This window comes from Festucalex cinctus, chromosome 16 (genome assembly GCF_051991245.1).
Source record: "Festucalex cinctus isolate MCC-2025b chromosome 16, RoL_Fcin_1.0, whole genome shotgun sequence".
NCBI classification, from domain to species: domain Eukaryota; kingdom Metazoa; phylum Chordata; class Actinopteri; order Syngnathiformes; family Syngnathidae; genus Festucalex; species Festucalex cinctus.
The window spans coordinates 20,079,008-20,100,186 of record NC_135426.1 but is presented as its reverse complement, the minus strand read 5'-3'; the positions used below and the strand labels follow the sequence as shown (position 1 = coordinate 20,100,186).

The following is a 21,179-nucleotide window of genomic DNA, read 5'->3' as shown; positions in this document are numbered from 1 at the left end:
AAATGCATACGGAGGTGATACAAGTACTCACAATATTGCATCCTTTTTCTTCTGCTTATTTGGGGTGGGGTCCTGGAGGATTCAGCTTAAAGCAGGGAAGCTCAATCAATCAGGCAATCGAGATCAAAGCTGTGGGTGACCGTACCGATCTCTATTTACGTTGCATCATCATTCGCGGAGCTTGAACAAAGACTTGTTTGGCAAATGAATAGAAAGGAACAGAATTTTTGCAAATAAAGGAAAGATGCTTGACAAATCTGCTTAGGTCCGGTAACAAAGATTTTATACATGGTTACTTCCCAACATCTTTTCCATCAACCGCAGTATTCTGATGCATGTTGAGATGCATGGTTAAACCCCCTCAGCCCTCAGACATGCATAAAGTGTGTAAATCTGCCCACCTGGGCCGATTTTCTGCAATGACAGGAGGGTGGTGAAAGAAACTGGAGGATCTGCCCAAGTCTCTCCGACGCCTTTTGTTCTGAGTGAGAAAGAGCGTTTGCAATCCCATTAAGCACGGTTTAATCCCTCACCCCTTTTCCCACTTCTGTCTACCTCCTCCATCGCGTGCAGGCAGCTCCGACTCCTTCGAGCACAACTTCAACCCTAATCTTTTGGGACGTTCCAACTGCCGCAGCTTTCACTCCTGAGCAGATAGCCAGTGATTGCTGTATGTTCTGTTGAATGGCGTCTCGAAGACATCCAGTTATTAAATAGATTCATATCTTGTTTGGTAATGGTCAAGTCTATGCTAAAAAGTTAGCTTCCTCAATGGGAATGGCTTGGAGATGAACTGAAACAGTGCTACCCAAACCTGAATTGTAGAGATGCTTCGTATAGTACTGTATAATAAAGTTACATTTATATAACCTTAGGAATAAATTGTTCTTATCAAAGTAATATTCTTAATACTTTTTACTTTTACTTGAGCATTTTTACTTTTACTAGGTCCAACTTGCTACTATTATTTTTCTGTAGTTATTGCTCTTGCGTGATTCATTTGGTTTGGATTCTCAGCGAAATTGTAACCTCACAGTCTCCAATACACAAGCAATATTATCAAAGTGATGCATTTATGAATGCTATCTTGCTGCTGTTTTTCTATGTAATCTCTGCCAGCTGAGACTAATGTGCTCTTCAATTAGTAACAACGGTAACTTTAGACCATTTCTTGTGTGTAAATTGGTCTGAATTGTATTGTTTTGATTTTGTAATATTGTAGGGCAATGTGGGAATTTGCACATTCCTCTTTTACATTTTTCAATCCGACATTTATCTGCAGTTACTTACCAGTTGCTCAGTGCTTAGGGTTTTGTTTCTTCCCAACTGAAATGAGGACCACTTTTGACTATTACTTCAGCCATATTCTAAAGTAACAGTACTCTTACAGTTTTTGGCTACTCTGCCCACCTCTGCAGAAGTGACTTGCCATCCAATTACGCAACAAGATTATGCAATGAAGCACTTGTGGCTGGGTATCCATGTGACTTGACATTCAGCTTTGAGAACATTACCTTGAAAATGTTCCCCTATTCCGTTCAACGTTTGCATGCAGCGATATCTGTGCTCCACCGTGCACTTCTCCTCTTGCATAATATTTCTCTCACAGATTATCAGACTTCTACCTTGAAGCCTTGTCGGCGCTCTGTGGAGGAAACATTATTTTATTTTATTTTTTTTCCCCAAGGGCTTTGAAGCAAAATAATAATAATTCACTGCAGATACTGTATAAATTTACTGCATGATGGTAAATAGTGTTTGTTGTGTGTCACAGATGGATTACTTAAAAGAATAAAAAATTGGTGATTTTACCTTTTGAGGTAAAATAAGTTGTGTGAGAGTTGAACTTGCAGGGATTATCCTTTTCAGGCACAGAAATGGAGCAATGGCACATTTCAACTAATCCTCACCTGTGCTGACTTGGGTGAACTTAATACTGTTGTTGCATCAGTCCACTTTCTTCATGCTCATCCGGGCATCATCCACAGACACCGTCGGCCGCTTGTCGCGTGTCGGGCAAAAGCCTCCTGCTGTGTTGCAATTTAGCTCCATTTTCAGTCCAAATTGGGCAATTTGGTCCCTTTTTACTGTGTTTTCCTCCCACCCACTTTGAGAACCTTAACAGTTGTAGGCCTGTGTGTACGCTTGATTAATGTCCCACCCACACAGAATAAGACTCAAACTGCTCAAACTGCAGGCCGGTTGAAATTGACCTCATTCATACAAACAAAATGCTTTCGGCCCATTTATTTCATGATTTCTGTTAACTAATTCATCATTCAGAATGGAATCACTCTTAATTTCAAGTAAAAAGTTGTCAGTTTGAAAAGCATCCTCCGAATTCTCATGAATATGAATGACATATTACTGCTGTGGCTATCTGCAATTTCGAAGCTATTCATTTGGGCTCGAAAGCGTTGATATCAATGATGGGTAATATCTCTGAATGCACTGAGGTGGGCAAAACCTGATTTCACACGTGAGAAACGCTGCTTGGTTTGGGCGACAGGTTTTATCTGCACCTCCGCAGGTGCGACTTTTCCTCACTTTGTGCTTACGTGCATCCATTTTGTCACGTCTGTTTGTGTGTGCATGCGAGCGACGCTGTTATCAACAAGCGCACTGGACCCCATCCTTGTTCCTGCCGTTGAACTCTGATTGTACACAAACACATACACAGCGCGTGCAGGCACACACACTGCAAGTGTTTCATCCGAGACGTCCCCTCTTCCCTTTTGAGGTGTCCATCTGTTGCGACTGGAGAGGCTCTTTTATCGGTTGCCATCACACACACACACTCGGCGCGGGGAAGATGGCCTTTCCTTCAAGTCCATTGCGGAGACCTTCTTCTCACCATTTTAATCAATCTTAATGTCAATGAATGCCTCTTGCGGTTCATCTTGAGGATTTTGGTTTGGGGACTACATACATGATCAATGTATAAATATTAGGGGTTCAATGACACAAACATTTTGTTTGTTTATTGTTTATTCATTTTTTCCTTTCGGACACATTACAGTTTACATCAATCACATCACATCATTTACAACATTGACATCCGAAAGAAGGGCTGACGGGTAGAAGCCGAAGCTTATTCGAGACCCGTCCCCCACATTTTGTTTTTGAGGTTGAATGTAATGTGATAAAAGTCAATCAAAATCAATGACGACAGTGGCCCTAACTAGTTTCACGTCAAGGACTGCTTTCACATGAAGACACATTTTGACAGAGCAGACCAGATCAAGTTCTTCACTTTGTGTCGCTTGCATCACCGCCAGGCCCGAGGTTCCGCTAGTATGAATATTTTAAGAGTAGCAATTAGTTGACTTCAAGAAAAGTATAAAGTCGACTTATCAACACATCATTTTGACCTCTAATGGGGTCTGGATACATCTCTTAATGTATATACCACCTTCTAGAATCTAGTCAATATTCCTATTTCCGATTCCCTAAAATTGTGCATTAATGCTGAGATGGCGTTATTGAGTGGAAATTCCCCACTTGCCAATGTGAATTGTGAACTGCAATGCTGATGAAATCGATATAGTTTGCCATCCCAGATCATATGCCAGCATTCCCTTCATGAAAAGAGAAAAGGTAATGATGATGAAAATGAGCTTTTTTTGTATATTGTGTGTATAAGACTTGAGTGACACCAGCTACTGGCAAACGAGCTAATCCCAAAGAAGATAATGAGAACAGGTACAAAAATGTTAGTGTGACATTCACACAATTACTGTCCATAAAAATGTCAGCGTGGCATTCATTAGGAAGGACTCCACCGTTTTTAGTCAACATAAGCGTCTCCTTTCATTTGGCTTTTATAAGAGCAATTTTGAAATTCTTGGAGTGGTCTCCTTAGAAAACGAATCCAACATTCTATCAATCATGTTTCCCACTAGTGAAACTCAACAATTTCCGAGACTTCTGGACTTACCTGATTTTCTCCTATTGAGTTTTTTCTTTTTTCTTTTATAATGGCTTGCAATGATTTATTTTGTGCTCCTGCAGGACGTTCTCGGAGAATGATTGCACCATGGTGGCCCCGGCCGACCCCTGCCTCAGCCCCACCAAGGGGGAGTTGGTCTACAGCAAGACAGCCAAACAGTGCCTGGAGGAGATATCAGGTATGGACACCAAAATGCGCTCCACATGTGCAGTGTCAATATGCCGCCATGCATTTACACATGTACTGTTCAGTGATCTATTATAATGATCCTAATGCTGTTATATGGGATTTGCTTTTCTGTACCAGGATTTGTTTGCCATTGTTGCTCCAATACTGTTTAGCTTAGATGAAACCTCTTAAATTGCAATATTGATTAGCTGTCCTTTTGTGTAAGCAGGATTTAAGGCTGTGTCGCAGCATTAAATTAGACAAATTTAAGGGCACTGGCGGGAGGGACACTGATGTGACTCCTACAAGGTGCTAATCTTGTCCGTGCAATATGTGTTTGGAAGGTGACGGGTGTCTTTTATGTCTATTTGGGGACGCCACCCCCCGCACCTTCCTGGTCCTCCCTCTTGTGCTCATGTTGTGTCGCGGAGGGAAAAGGTCAGAGCTGACAGTCGGACGCAGGGAGCATCTGTGGCTCTTTGTTTACGCCCCCGCGGGTGCCGTCATCTGTGACAATCCCAACGCGGGCGTCACACCAAAGCCATCGTATGACACATGCAGAGCAAGCGCGTCTTCATTTGCCGCCTAACGATAATATCAAACATTCGCTTTTGTTCTTCTTTCCTTGAAGATGATGTCACTTTTGATCCACTCTTGTCGTAAACTGTGCCAAATGCAACGCAATCACTGGCGTGAGTTTTTATAATCTGACACTGACAATGTCATATTTTTAAAAGTTTCGAATTTTAGATGAAAAGACACCTGTCCACCATGTTTAATATGAAATGACACTAACTGTGTGACACGAGAGCTCTGAGTTAAGATGGACTTGGTTTTCCCAGAACTTCCTCTTTGGCTGCGGTTTTTTGCAGCCTTTTCATTTTCAGAGTAAAATTAGACTGCAGCGCCGGCCGTTAACTTTTCTTTGGAGCCTTTTCAGCAACACTTGTTTGTTGTTGTCACATGTCTGTTTGCATGGTTTCGTTTGCTGTGATTGCCGTAAGGGAGTAATGAGTAGGTTGACTGTATGTGGCATTGCAGTGTTTTCTAGCCTTTATTGAACCAAAGCATATACCGGTAGTTTGCGTGAGAAAAAAAAATTCTCACGGCATGCCACCAGAAAAGGTCACAAGAAATGTACAGACTGAAATCACGATAGTCGATTTTGATTATGACATGCGTGGTAGGGCTAAACCTACCTGTACCTTTTTGGCCCTGGACCAGGGACCTAATAAGATCTATAGATCTTAAGTGCAGATTTTAACTTAAGGCAAGGAAATGACTCTCACAAAAAGCTATATTGGGAATTAGGAGTGTGACGATATCTCTATTGCAATAAATCGTGATACTTTGTCTCACGATCGATTATCAATATGCCTAAGCCAAGTATGATATTTGCATTTAATATACAGCCGCCAAAACGGCTTCATTTTTCATTACATATTGAGTAATTACTTGGTGGGCCACTAGGGCCGGTGCCTCATAAGCGTGGCAGGGAAATTTACGGAAGTCTTCAGGCAAAGAATGGTACAAAAAGAAACAATATTGTCTCATTGAAAAAACATCAGTTTGTCTTGATTAGTTTTATCGTAGATTATCGTGGATTTATTACGCTGGATATTTAACACGTAACTAAAGAATTACATTTTTTCATGCTGCAGAATAAGCAAACTCGTTCTAAACTTAGTTAATTCATTGTAATCACCTCTCGATAATGTTCAACTATTGGATGGTGGTGCACATTTTAGTTAGCAGCTGAATGGTCAAATTCAGATAAAAGCACAAAATTCCATATGAAAGTTATTGTATATCTTTGCAATATGCATATTGCATGGGCCAATATTGCAATATTGATATTTTTTTTTATATATTGTTCATCCCTTGAACCTTGATCCTTGAACATAATAGAAACACTTACCTTTATCCCTGTGGGATGAGCTTGTCCTCCAGGAACGCTGCATCCTAATTTTGACATGTTTTATGGGTCCCACTGTACTTTCAGCTATTACGAATTAGACTTGTTCAACATGTGCACAGCAGCTGGGGGGCTAATAAAGCTTCCGCTGATTGATGAGTAATATGTCGAGTTCCACGGTCCCATTGTTGATCCGCGATAAGCCGACGGGCTCGCCGTTAAGCGCCTCCAGATAGCATTTAATTAAGTTTGGCAGTCAGCGAGGGACGGCGAGCTTACAGGTGCACTATCGAAACAACTCGCTTTTGAGATGGACGGACTGCGAGGGTGGAAGGATGGTTGAGGACGGAAAGATAAGAGGTTGGGGGGAGAAAGTGAGAGAATGCAAGAGGGAAGGATTACGAGGAGGAGAGGATGCTGAACAGTAAGCTGAGAGAGGGAGCGAGAGCGAGACGAGCGAGTCGCCAGCCGCTCACTCTCTGCTGCGAGGAGAGACGGACCATCACGGCGTCGGAGCGGGAGGCAGGAGATGCGGAGCGGCGAGGTGCTAATTGAGGGCGGAGGAGGAGGAGGGGGCCGAGATAGGAGTGAATGAAAAGACTGCCGTTTAATAAGGGAGGAAGATAAAGAGCGTGCGAGGAGGAGGAGGAGGATGTGAGAAAGACGAAGGGAGATGTAGCGACCGGCTCATTCATGGCCGAGGACTGGAGGCGTTAAAGCATGAGGACCAGAGAGCAAGCGCCGAAGGAGTTAATTTGTAATATTTGATGGAGAGCATGGGCTGGCTCCGGGATGGATCTGGACTCGACCTGTCTACCTGAAGGGGAGTGCTTTCTCTTTCACACCAGGACCACAGTTTGGGAGGCATGGGACCAATGCATCGTTTAATTCAGTCCTATTTAGCAACAGCTAAGCCAGGATGAACTTACTTTTACCCGCTGAGTCAAAGTAAGCAACGAGGTAAGCTGGCAAAACAAGGAGGGCTTCCGTGAGAAAACATGAAGAGAGGTGCCGAGTTCTCGGTGTATCAGGGAGGCAGCCCGGCTCGACGGCCTCCCCAACCCCTTCCGGACAACCTCAACCTGCGGCTCAAGCAGCGTTCCCTTACCAACCTGACGCTGCACGGCGATGGCGAGCAGCGGGTTTACGCTTTGGAGCTGGACAAGCCTCCGCCTCGCATCCCGCCACGCCAGAGCTCATTGGTGTACCCGTCATCGTCTTCATCGCAGCGGGCAGGGGGCAGCCTTCAAGGCAGCCCCAGGAAGGAGGCGGTCGCGAGAAGCTGCGGCCCCCGAGCTCGATCCCTGTCTCTCTCCCTCACCAAGATGCTCTCGCAGTCGGAGCACTCCCTCATCCCCGTGCCTTGGCGGTGCACCGCCGCGGGCGGGAGGCCGCAGCGAGCGTCCTACGGCGGCCACCCACGGGCCGAGACTCCTCACAAGTCCAAACAGCAGGCGGGCGAAGACGGGAGCGGCGGGCGTTCGGACGAGGACCAGGCAGCGGGCACGGGCTGCGCCAAGCGAGGAGGCAGCGAGAAGGAGGGCGGCTATTGGGCGGAGGAGGAGGTTTCGGAGGGAGGGCCTCGCGAGGGGACGGCTCAGCTGGATAAGGATGTGATCCTCACCATGCTGGGCGACCTGGAGCAGGTGCTGCACACGCAGCCTCGCCCACGTAAGTTGGCTACATGGATTCCTCAACTACAATTACCATGACAACACACTCATTTTCTTTTACAAATTGCAATTAGAGCTGTGAAAATTAATCGAGTAATCGATTATGACATTAATCCACAGCTATTTTAATCATTTTTTATTTAAAATTGTCCAAATCCTCTGATTTTCATCATATCAACAGTAATTGTTCACTGATTCACTGATTCACTGATCATGAAAGAAGACTGACTATCTTCTGTGTTTAATCAAAATAGGACATTTGCAAACACTTTTTACTTTTAGCTTTTTTTTTTTAAAATCACTATACGAATACGAAGTACGAAATAAACACCTAGTACTATTTCATAAACAGTGGACAGGGGAAAAAATGCTTTTGTAATACATTTTAATACAAAATTAGAATGAATCGATTAATTGATTGAATAAAGGATCTAAAAATATACAATAGTGACAGTACTAATTGGAATACATGGCTTCATTAAAATATAACTTCACACCTTCACATAACCATGAGCACGTATAGATGAGAGGTACTTCTACTTGTACAATCTGTTGATTAATAATCTGGTAAACCTTCACACCTTGTGATACCTATGAAGGTAACACACAAGGTTTGTGATTCCCAACAACTGCACCCTGGAAAATTATACAAATACACCTCAGTGGGTAAAAAAAAAATAAAAAATTTCCACAGATAATGTGTCAATGTCATCAATTTTGCCATCAACGTATAGTAGCAAGCAGAACAGTGACATGTCCTTTGGCCAGATGGCAGAAGGTGTAAATTAACCGCGTATCCACCTGTTGCCATTCACACATCAGAATAATAGTTTTGTGCTCAGCTAGATAGGCACAGATTTTACATTAAGTAAATTTTGTTAAATTTGAGTAAATTGAGATGAAAACCTGATGGTATATACAGTTCTTGTTGTGTCATTTTTGTTTGGCGTCATCTTTTGCTCAATAAAAGTTGTGAAACTCTTGACTAGATGTTGCGCATCAGGTGCTTTGCAGCTGCATGGTTGTTAATACATGTTTGAGAAGGATCCAGATGGTGTTTGCCACTCAAGATGGAGAGATGGGTGGATGGATGGCAGACAAGGAGGTGACAGTTGGACCGATGTTTGGAACAACCAAAAAGCTGCGAAATTTTACATTAACTTTGCAATTAGCATAGTTTACAAGGCAAATTCTGCGCAAATATTGGCCAGCAGCCAGTGTGTAATACAATTAGATGGTACTTTGTTAGTATTGAACAGGAGTAAGTCCCAACTCGCAGTCTTTCTTGATATGAAGACTATAACCTTTTTATTTGGGGGGGTAGAAATCCAGCTGGCGATAGATCGGGCGGGGGGGAGAGTCTTGCATTCAAATTAGGCTGAAGTAAGGATTTATGCGGTGTTTACCTTATTTGACACAAGGTGCAAACATTATTCTTAAATGAATGAGGGTACACTGTAGGGCCGCTCATCGTCTGTCCCCTAAGCAGCCATATATTTATGATATTGGCTTCCAGGGATTAAACTGCATGCACGTCGTCTTTGGCTGAGCCAGGAAAACGCTTGGAGGGGCTTGTGTTGAGCAAGGAACGCTCCTTTTAATAGACTTGCAAAATGTGTTTGCCTGTGGGGTCGAGCTCGGCTCTTTTCTACCGTGCTCAAGCTGCACCTCACACACACACACACACACACACACACCAGTCTATAAATGCAATGAATGTCGAATGAGGGCTATGGGCCGTGTCTCAGTGTTGCATGAAGTGTCCATTCCGGATGGAGCCCTCAGAGCTGGATCCCCTTGTATCTTTTTTTTTTTTTCTTTCCTGGTAAAGTAAATGGTGTCTTTTAACGCAGGAAAAAAACAATAAAAAGGCCAATTTTCCAATGGGAGCTTCAGTAAATGCAAATCATTGTGGAGTTCCAACAGTCAAGTTGTTCCTTTATGGTTGCGGCTGGCCTGATCTGAGGTCAGCGGTTTGGATCGTGAGGCAGCACTTCGACCTCACTTAACGTGCCGTCTGTTTGCTCCGGCCAGTCCAAACATGACCTCAATTATACCCGGCTAGCCTTTAGCTTCTCCGAGGTCATCGACAAGGACGGTGCAGTGAAATTGAGGGCAAGGGTCAACATAAGATAGATCATCTTTCGGTGCAGGCGTGGAAGTATTTGTCTTTTGTAATTATTACTGATTCCCTGATGTCCCTGCATTAATTTTTCGTCTTTCTTGGTTGTTTCCTTGGCTCGCCGCAGTATTGTGTTGCGCCTCATCGATTCAGGACGTTTCCACAATCTGATAAGTGCTGTGTCAGTGCCACCGAGGCCGCCACTCATTCATCATACTTGGTCAAGTGTGCAACTGCAACAACGTGTATCGCCACGCGTCTCGCGCCAAAACAAAAAGATTGCTGTCAGCGCATAAGATTATTTTCAGTGCGTTGGAGTCCTTCGTTTCTGCAATGTGAGGGAAAACACCAGAAGGAGAATTCACAGCCTTTTCCCTACAAACTGTGGATTCCTATTTGGGATGTGATCAATCACAAAGTGCCTTTTGCAATCGTTTCCAAGTGCCCTAAGTCGACTCTGGAATGCAATTTTTATGAATCTATACTTGGGCTGGTGTTTCGTCTCAATGCGGCACATAAACACCTCAATTGTTTTCCCCGCTTCTGGCGCTCACTGCAAGTTGTGAGGAAAGCTTGTGAAACTTGAAATCTTTTTCTTTGCTCTGCCTCTCTCTCTCTGCATTGGGTTTGATGTCAGAATGTCGGCTCGGCGACTGAACACAGCTTCTTCCCAGTTTGACATCAGCCGGCCCATTCGGAGCGAATTTATCTTCTGTTCCACATGCTAATTATTTCCAGTTCCTGTGGTCCCAGCTTGCAGATAGCTTGATGAGGGAGGATTAATCAGAGCAGACAAGTAGATACTTTTATGTGCTTGCAGCTTTAAGCTCTGAAGCGCCCTTTGCTTATGAGCAACACTCCAATTTGAATCTGATGTCTGAATGGTGGTAAAAAGGCATTAAAACACGCACGAATATTTGGTAGCAGTGAGTCTTAAGGCCTAGATACACCAATCCGACGTCGGCAGTCGGACAGCGTTGGGCCGACGGCATGCGCCGTTTGATCAGCGTACAGGTATAGATTACTGTCGTGAAATCGGATTGAGTTGGAATATGTTTGGGGGGGCGTTTGATCACTGTGATTGGCGAATCAGCGCAAGGAGCAAGAAGGGAAAGTGACGAATGTGTACAAACAGTACTGATGGAAAGCCTTGACCTTCAACATGTGAAACTGCTCATGGAAAAGCCGAGCGAAATTGTTGAAGTCCAATTCAAGCTCTCAACAAAGGTTCGGATAAGCTCCTTGCCTTGGTCACTGGAAGATCCAGAATTTTGCCGATTTTGTGCGGTTTCTCCTTATCTTGCTCCTTTGCTGTTTCAATCTTCGTACAATCACAAGAGCAAGGGTTGAAATCCACAGCATTATACTCTGCAAAAGGCCGGAGGGTTTCATTCACGTGAGAAGACATCGAGAGAGCAAAAGTAACCGGTATGCATTGTTTGCGTTATTATAACCCGACCCTGTAAGGAGGTTTCCGGTTGTCTTTAGGAATAGTGACTATCGCCGTCGATGGTATGGAGGGGAAATACTTGTCACGCATGCGCTGAAGGTACAAACTAGTTGAGGTCGGTGTGGTGTGTATTTACGCCATTTTTCTCCACGACGTGCTGACGTCTGGGCCGACGCCGCAGTGGGTAGGTGTCGGTCACATTTGGCCGACGTCGGATTGGTGTATCTAGGTCATTAAATTCTGGAGGTTGGGTGAGAATAAACAGCATTTTCCACCAGAGGAAAAGAGGATGTGGAAGAGACGGTGAAACTTCTTTAGGCACGGATGGATTGTCACGACACGTCGTGCTACGTCAGCCCGTGGACCTTTTATTATGACCATCTGAAATAATGTGTCTAGGCTTCATACAAAAAAAAGGCTACAGCCGTTATGACTTCCAATGACCATTTATCACTTTGCTCCGCCCAATGGGACACACTGTGACAAGTGATGAAAAACGGTGTGTCAGAATGTCTTTTCTCTTGAGGGAAGAGAGCCGTGTATGTGTGTCGACTAAATCGAATGTGTCTGCAGGAGAGGACCCGGAGACGAGACGAATGAGGACGGTAAAGAATATTGCTGACCTGCGGCAGAACCTGGAAGAGACCATGTCCAGTCTACGGGGGACGCAGATCAGCCACAGGTAGGCAGAGAGATGCTAGCGCCTCTAAATGACCACATTCATGTTATTATGCCATGTGACCATTGACAATATGTGGTCATGAGTTGCATATGATATAAAGGGACACGTTTTGCACAATAGTTTCTCAAACTTGGAGCCTTTCTGTTCTTTTGGCCACCTGCTCCCGAGGTGGTTTGTTGATCTATTTCTACTTTTTTTCTGGCATGCTATTCGCTGCCCAACTATTACTGCAGCGTTGCCAAGTGTGCAAGCATCCAAGCCTGTGGACCCCCACCTGGCTTGTGCAGCCGATTTCTAACCGGGCACCGGTGCAGAAATAAATCTATTGCTGACAAAGCTGCCAGTGGTTATTTTGAGAGAGCCTTCTGCCACTAATAGTTTGAAATGTAGCCTTGATTGTTGAGAACACTGCAATCTAATGAGATCCAATATCAGATTTTATTGTGGTTGGACATTTTAAGCTCCTGTTCGAGTCCACATTTCATACCAATCCTTTCAATGCAAACAAATGCGTCCTCTAAGTCTTTCTGCAAAGATTTGTAATTTTAAATGTCAGGCTGCAATTTGGAAAGTGCAGCTCTCAGCTTCTGTAGATTCCCACTGAAGTGACGCATGGTGAATCTGAGACATGTTTGGCTTCTGCTGAATTATCTGAAGCCAGTGCTCAGCGTATCGTGATATCACCGCTGAAAAAGGAGATAAATGTCCACTGTAAACACAGCGTTATCTGTTCGTTTCCATCTATCCATCCATACGTCCAACACATATTCTATGGAACAGCAAGCGGCAGGGCACACCCTGGATTGGTCACCAGTCAATCTCACATAAATATTGGTGGTGCTAGCTTAAATGTATGCATGTTGGACGTAACGAACCAGAATCAATACCAACTTACGTGCAGATCTATGGCCTGGGAAATATGGAGTCTTCAATGAACCTTGGATGCATGTTTTTGTGTGTGGGAGGAAGCCGAAAAGCAACCCAGGACCTCATGACTTTGAGACAAATGCTGTTTTTCCCGAAACTTCTTTTTTTTATTTGTTTTTTTTTGGCAAAACCCCGACCAAAACCTTATCAAACGCATGAACCTTATCAAAGTTAGTTTCTCAGCTTCATTTCCTCCATGCCATGTCCCAATACTTTTGCCTCTTCTGATGTTGACGTCCTTGACTCAGTTCAATATCTTCCACATCTTCCTCACACTGATCCCACAGGAAGATATGCCTCAAATTATTAATGATGCTCCTTCTATTACTATCCCCGTTTCCTCCATTTTTTTTTCCTGCATTTAATTAGGTGGCTCCCTTCACCTGCAAACGTGCCTTCATTTGTGCGCCACATTGACCGTCTCGGTCTAAGCGGAGTCGCGGCGGCATCTCAGACATCATGACGATAACTATCGTCTATACACTTGGCTCTCAGTCTATTATTTTGGCCGTTTTGGCCCATTTACCAAGGAAGATGGTGCCGACAGCCATGACAGATGGCTTTGTGTGAATGTGTGCGTGTGTGTGCGTGTGCAAGGGTGTGTTTGTTTTCTACTTCTTATTTCTCCCCTTGGAGGCTTCCCAGCCAGCCGTGATCAATACATTGTTTTTACCACCGACACAGGTTTTGGGTGGTCTCTCATTGGCATGCGTGGGACTCGGCGTGGAATCACGCATCCGGTGCAAGAGGCTACATTTACATGGACAGCAATATCCTGACCGTAGACCTTCTTGCTGCTTCAAATGACAGCCGCTCCGGTCAAATAACAGTCAGTGAAATAGGCCAATTTAATGTAATGCATGTTTTAATAGTAGGAATGTGATAAGTGCTTCAGACAGCGCCTGCCAATTGAGTCCATGACAAAAGCCTGGCCAGACCAACCTAATCTCCCTCCTGGATAAGAAATGGCCATAATCACCGCAAAGCAATTAATCAGCGTCACGCTTGCACGGACATGACAGTCATGCTCATCACTCTCTGTCACCACTTTGGGAGTCTTCCTCTCTACCAGGCCTTTTCATGGGGTGCTTCATTTCTTGCGCATTTTAATAACAACATAACCACAAATACGGCTGTTATTATGATTAGATCAATATAATATATTCAGCTCCTGTAATAGATCTCATTACATTGTGCACTTTTAATGCTGTGGCCACCTTCCTAATGCATAATTCAAACACTTGCCATGCTTCATTTCCATTCACAATGCGTTTTAAGACACACCTCGATTGGAATGCTTGTTATTTCGTGTACCAGCTGCGCTCACATCAACCACATCCCGACGTGTTTTGCTTTCCTCAGACACTCGCCATCGATCCAAACACACAATTAATTTTCGCTAGCCTCGAGAAAGATGCGTTCATATTGATTGACGTAAGGCGAGAGGAAAGTCGCTGTTTGACGAAATGTCGTGATCTTCAAGGGCGACTGTATTCCCATCTCTTCTCCATCTGGGGATTCCACCTCAATCGGATGACACTCCAAAGATAATAGCTTCTGTTACTGCTTAGTTTGTGTTGTTTACACTTGGAGCAAACAGACAAACAAGAACGGCTAAATTATTCACGGCTGTCGGAAGCCAAGATGATGTTTAAGTTGACGCTTCAGAGAGGCTGAATATGAACATTAGTAAAAGAAGGGTGGACCTTTAAATTCTACACCAGTGGTGTCCAAACTAAGGCCCGGGGGCCATTTTTCGGCCCGCCGTCCAGTTTTCAGTGGACCGCGACATATGCTAAAAATGGCATTTGACTCAGTTCAAATAAAATAAACAAAATAAAAATGTTTGGAGATGGTCAAAGTAAGAAGGGAGGGTATCAAAAAACTGGTGCCATTAAAGGTTATTTTAGTTAACTAAAACTAATGAAAACATGTAAACTAAAATTTAAAACAAAACAAAACAATATTGTTACCAAAATATTGGTAATTATGTGGCCCTTGCGTCCTTATGATTTTCTGTATGCCGCCCTCAAATGAAAAAGTTTGGACACTGTTCTACACTGTCACAATTGTCTTGAATCGGATTTAACACATTTTTCCATTACCCCTGTGAATGACTGGTGCCCATTGTAGTCTAAAAAAAATAGCTGGTATAAGTTCTAGTTCACTCATGATCCTAATGAGAAAACAAAGACTTTTAGAAAATGGATGAATGGAAATTTTTCCAGTCCATGTCTTGAAAAAGGCATTGACAAGCCCATGAAACATACAAAAAAAAAAAAGTCGTTATGAATTGATTTATCTTCTTTTATTAATACGAAAGGACCAATTTCAGCACACCATGATAGAAAAAAAAATATGTTCTTGCCTTTTAAAATATAGTTTAAAACCTGCTCCTCAGGGATTTTTTTTTTTTCTGGAGAAAAAAATGGTACTGAAAATTCATTAGTATTGAACATTCAAATCTGTTTCATTCTATATCGCTTTAAGATAAATGTAGATTACCTTTTGTATTGCACTTTCCCATCATATCAATTTTCTCTTTGTCAATGCAACCACTATATTAGAAGCAGTTAGGCATAACTGAGCATATTCTTCTGATGAGCTCTTAGACAAACACAAAGTGGACTTCTAATCATATCTTTCTTTGGTACCAGCCATTAAAAAATCACATTGGGACATAAGAATAATAACAACATATAACCGGTTCCTTCACATTTGCAACAAGCACCCGATGCTGAAAGTAGAAGACTTTGAAATTCAGCTTACATCGACGAGATACACCTGAGAAGCACCACTCTTTTAAGTAGCTATAAATATGCACCAAGGGGAACCTATAGCCGATTTCCATTTAAAATTCAGTATTTATGCTTTATATCGGATTGTTTTTCTATGTTCTAATGAGCTAGCATGTGGTCGGTTTAACGTTTAAACCATCTCAGCGTCTTTCCAGCCGTATCCTCAGCATCTACACGCACGCCGTCTCCCTCCATTTGTCAGGCCTTCTATTTTTTTTTTCCTCTCTCTCTCTTTCTGCTGCCTCGAGATAATGATAAGCTGATTTTGCAGGCTGTGTCGTATACAAATGTTCAAAAGATTTCCTTTCCTTAGCGTGGCAAATTGCATTTTCATTGTGATACGGTGTCACTTTTTTTTTTTTTTTCCTCTGGCACTGTGGCAGGGCATTGCGTGTGTCACTGCGTGTGTGTGTGTGTGTGTGTGCGTGCGCGTTAGTGTGTGTTGACATCAGTAGCTGTTGATAGAGATATGATGTGAATATGGCGAGCATCACTGCCCTTCTCGTGTTGCCTCTGTGCATCATGGTGGCTTCACTCATCAAATGCATGCAAACATGCACAGCCAATTATTAGTCTTCAATTAGATCTGATCAGATTGGCAGGCGGTGGATCAAATATTTTGGAGTCGCTACTGAATTTCAAATTCACTTGTACAGTATTGTCTGTAATTAAACAGAATATGCATAATATGCAGAATAATACATAGTATTAGAGCTAGTGACACAATTCATGTTTTTGAATGTTTTTGACTTTTTGGGTGAAATTTCAGGATAAACGTTTTCATGGGAGCATAATTCAGTATTGTCGGCAGGTTTTGGTTAAAAAAATTAAAAAAAAAGACATTTCACTTACAACATGGAGCTTAACAGCAAAATTCACAGCAGGTGTTAAAACAACAGGTTATGTGAGAAGTACTGAAAACGTCAACATTCCAAAAACATGCACGTTAGCTTCATTAAGACTCTAAAGTGTCCAAGACAGCTAGGATAGTCTTCAGTCCAGTTGTGATCTTAATGAAGACAAATGCTATAGAAAATGGACAGACGTGCATGGAAACATCTGGTTTCCTCGCTTTCTCAAATTCCCCCACCAGAGTGAGAATGCAGTGCACTTTTTTCCCCAGCAGAGAGCTCCAGTGTGGTTCGGCTTTCGTGTCCTTGTCCAGGGTTCACCCTGAGTGTGCGCATGGCCGCAATGAACACACATCACTGTCTCCAGCTAATTATATTTGGTTCGTTTTGGTTGCAGAGCTGTAACCGTGTTTTTCTGTGTCCCTTCTGCCTGCGAGCATAATGGAGGATCATTACGATATTGAGTGTGTGACAATAGCAGATTCATCATGATGGAGGCTTTGTGTAATTATCACTGGAGGATAGTCCAATTTTATACTAATTACATCATTGTTTTATGTTGCATCCGTTTTTGTTTTTGTTTTTTAGCACTAGTGCTTAATAAGGTTCGTGGGTGAGCTGAAGGCTTGGCTGGGGGGATGTGACGCTTGCTGACATGTTTTCCCCTATGAGTTGTGACCTTCACACAGGACTGCACAGCTTGACAGCTTCTTGAAAGCGTCGTTTCAGCCCATGTGAGGGTGCACATGAGCTGAAATGAAAATGTTTTTTTTTTTCACGGTGTTGATTTGATTTGTTCACCATTTTAGACACAGTTACAGTTGTTCCCTTTCTGTGTTTTTGCAGCACACTGGAGACCACCTTTGACACAACTGTAACCACCGAAGTCAACGGGCGGAGTCTCCCCGCCCTCGCCACCCGCTCCTCCCCCATGGCCTGGCGCCTTGGCCAAACGCAAACGCCGCGTCTCCAGGCGGGCGAAGCCCCCTCCATGCCCGGCGGTTACCCCGCGCCCAGGCCAGGTGCGGCGGGCAGCGCCGCTACGGCGGCGGCGGCGGGGCGCTACGGCGGCCACTCTGACCCCTCCAGGTTTGTGTACAGCGCCCCCCTGAGGCGATCGGCGGGGGCGCGGGGGGCGGAGCAGGGTGAGAGGGGAGGAGGAGGAGGAGGGCTGGAAGGAGGGAAGCAGATGGAAGTGGCGGGGTACATGAGTGATGGGGACGTCCTGGGAAAGAACGGACGGATGGATGAGATCACCAGCGGGTAGGATGAATAGTGCTAAGCAAATTAGCACATGCTAACTTTCACTTTGTACTATGTATCATTGCTTGTCATGGTTGAACATATCTATAGCTTGTGGGATGGATGGATGGATGGATGGATGGATGGATGGATTCTTAAAACAGGTGAATTGTAGAATAAATTCTTGAAGAGCTCAAATGTGCCTGTCAAACATCGTACCATAGTTAATTCAACAATCATTTAATAAAAGAAATAAATAATGTTAGATATGTAGGCTATATTGTTGCTGTCGGGTGGAAGCCTTTGCCAAACCTGGTCATTTAATTTTTGTCACTTCTTGATAGTTCTGGTCACTCCCCATGTGAGTCTTTTATTTTAACAAATAATGAACCAATTCAAGTGTTTAAAATAGAATAATTGAGTAATAAAGTTTATTTAAATGCACGTCCAACCATTTTTTCTAGTTTGTGGAGCAAACAATTTGATTTGTAAATGGTGGTGGAAATCAACCCATAGCTTAGAAATATTCTTTCTGACCTTGAACCCAATTAGCTACATTATTACCGCAAGTCAAATTTTCGATTCGTGTGTTCAGAAAAGTTGGGTAGGCGGGGAATTGGCATGAAATGAAGGATGATTGATGTCATTTGATTGATGGAATTAAACATCCGTGGGATTTGAGACAAATTGTTTGAGCGCGTCACGACAGAAAAGTGATTTGCCGTTTAATTAGCTCAATTAGCCCGTCGGCTAATCACTCCCGTGTCCTATCAGGCGCGTCTGATTGCTATCCGCGTTCAAATCTCAACCGCAAACGCTAATTGTAAACATACTTAGACATTCAATTTAGAGAAAAAAAATCAGTAGACTTGTAAAGACTGATTAACAAACATCCATCCCGGCTCTGTGTTCACTCTCTCTTTCTCGACTGCTAAGTAAGTTACAATGCAAAAAAAAAAAAAAAATCCTAAATTCTGACTTTTCCTCTTGCAGATATCTAACAGATGGAGGTCTGCATTTGTATGCACGGAACGCGGGCCGAGCAGCCGACGCGGCTTCTTCTCGAGAAATCTCGCACAGAGGAAGCAAAGAGATCCAAGGAGACGTGGACAGGTACGGAATGCGGATGGGATTTGTCACTCGCAGCGGGCTGCTTGTTTTCTTTCAACTACTTCCTATGCTGAGCTTTATTGTGAGTATTTGTTGGTAACTGGCAGTTCTGTTTACTTCTTCAACTCATGAGACTGTTCTCATGAAAAAAAACAGATATAACTGATTCCAACTTGTCCCATTCAAGTCTTTGTGTACCATTAGAAACCACAGTCAAGCTTAAATGAACAAGGACCCCTTTTGTCATGTGACTTTCAGTGCAGTCACTTTAACTGAAAAGCGTTTGCGTGCGCAGCTCCGCTCGTGTTCACTTGAAAGTGCCGTCAAGGGCAAATCCAGCAGATTGTGCCTGATGCAGTGACGCATGATGATGATGATGTGACATGAGGAATCTGTCAATGGCTGACTTAAATATCAAATAGCTGTCAGTTTTGTCTATTGTTTATTTTAACAGCGAGGCTGTGTTAATACATAAAAAACTCATTCAATACTTGAAGTATCCGGAATAGTTGACCATTATCATAGATTGTTGAAGTAGGTAAGCTGAGGTTGCCATGGCAATTTAGTGGAAGACAAAAAGTAACTACAATATTTTTGTTTCTGCAGTTTCAAATTATGGCGATAAAGAAAATGTTTTTCTCTTCAGCATCCAATCCATTTTTGACATTTTTGAAAACTTTGATTTTATTTATTTGTGTATTTATTTACAGAATATAGAGTAGGCAGCAGGGTGCCCTGTGTTTTTAGGTTCAGCCTTTGAATTTTGGCCCCGACCCTCCTGTGTGGAGTTTTGTCTGCATGGTACTTCCAGATTAGGATAAGCATGAGAGAAAATAGATGGACAGAATTATAAAAACAGAGAATACCAGAAATCTAAATAGGGTTGAAATTGCTTCTAGTTGTCACAATATGGTGCCTAAGGCCTTTTTTTAATATACTATTTTTATTTTATTATTAATTAATTAATTTATTTATTTATTTATTTTTATAGATTATACATCAAATAGGTGAATTTTAAGCAAATAATGCGATAATCGATTCATCCCCCAAAAAATCCACAATTAAGCAAATTTGCATGCAATGCCAAAACGAATGCTTTGTTGGATATCAGCTGCCTTGAGTTGAAAGATTCTATAGCTGAAATATTACATAATCCAAATGTAAGCGGCGTGAGATATACAGCTTGCAGCCTAGCCACGGCTACTGGGCTAATCCAATTGTTTCACAGCTCAGCCGCCGCCGCTGGGCTACACGCTTGCCCTCGCGCCATCCCGCCAACACAACACAACACAACAGCAAGTCACATCAGTCATCCAGTCCATCCGTCCGTCCGTCCGTCCGTCAGTCAGTCAGTCAGTCAGCCGGGTCATACCTGCGAGCGGCCATGCGTTGAAACACGCGAGACCTGGCGGCAGGTTGAGAATAGCTGATTAACCCGCTCCCGTCAGTTCCAGACTCATCGGCCTGTCACACTTGACGCTCAAGCGAGGAGACAGATGGGTCGGGAATAAATATGAACCCCGCCAAGCGTCTCCTCCGTCTCTGTAACTGCGTCTTATCGCCGGAGTTTTGCCTCCTTTCCTGAGCGAAACGTAAACGCGGGAAATAGCACTTTTTCCCCACAAGGCCCTTGAACGTGATGAAGAAATATTGACGTCTGCTTTGCCTTCAGACGAATTCGAGCGGGAAAAAAGCCCGATGGGAATTTCAGTCCCCCGTCTTCTTTCCTCCCTTTGGCCCGTACACACGGGTGAAAATGACTGAAAAGCGCACGGCTCCTTCAACACACACGGCTTTAAGCAGCCTCGGTGACACGTGTGATTGTCAGAAGCTTGAGCTGACACTTCCCACTGGCGGATGACAACGCTCAGCGGGGGAATTCATTTCCCAAGCAATCATTCGCCGGGTTTCACACCGAGGACAGGATGCGCCGTCCTGTCCTGTCCTCGGTCCTCAGTTATCTATTGAACATAAAGATATTCTCGATACCCCGCTTACTATAGATGAGTTGTATCGTGCTTTAGACAGTATGCCTAATGGCAGAGCACCTGGTCCAGACGGCTTTCCGGCTATATTTTTTAAACATTTCTGGTTAATGTTTGCTCCATTATTTCTAAGAGTAGTAACTGAAATTAAAAGTAAAGGTGATATACGTCAAGATATGAATATAGCAGCAATTAAACTTTTATTAAAGCCAGAAAAAGACCCTACCCTCCCGTCAAGTTACCGACCGATATCACTAATTAATACCGATATTAAAATTATCGCTAAGGCCTTGGCATCTCGATTAGA

The 21,179-nt window shown here is 43.4% G+C and overlaps 1 protein-coding gene across 13 annotated transcripts in view; it reads left to right on the top strand.

The window, feature by feature from the left end:
• nav3 (neuron navigator 3) overlaps positions 1–21,179 on the top strand; it is a 202,425-nt gene that overhangs the window by 137,883 nt on the left and 43,363 nt on the right. For 9 of the 13 annotated variants that reach the window (XM_077498640.1, XM_077498638.1, XM_077498642.1 and 6 more), the window contains 4 exons: positions 4,012–4,127; positions 11,851–11,959; positions 17,382–17,798; positions 18,771–18,890. In XM_077498640.1, the coding sequence (XP_077354766.1) occupies positions 4,012–4,127; positions 11,851–11,959; positions 17,382–17,798; positions 18,771–18,890 (762 nt within the window). Of the gene's footprint in view, positions 1–4,011; positions 4,128–6,420; positions 7,704–11,850; positions 11,960–17,381; positions 17,799–18,770; positions 18,891–21,179 lie in introns of those variants that run through there. The other 4 variants (XM_077498646.1, XM_077498645.1, XM_077498643.1 and 1 more) reach the window with 2 other exon arrangements.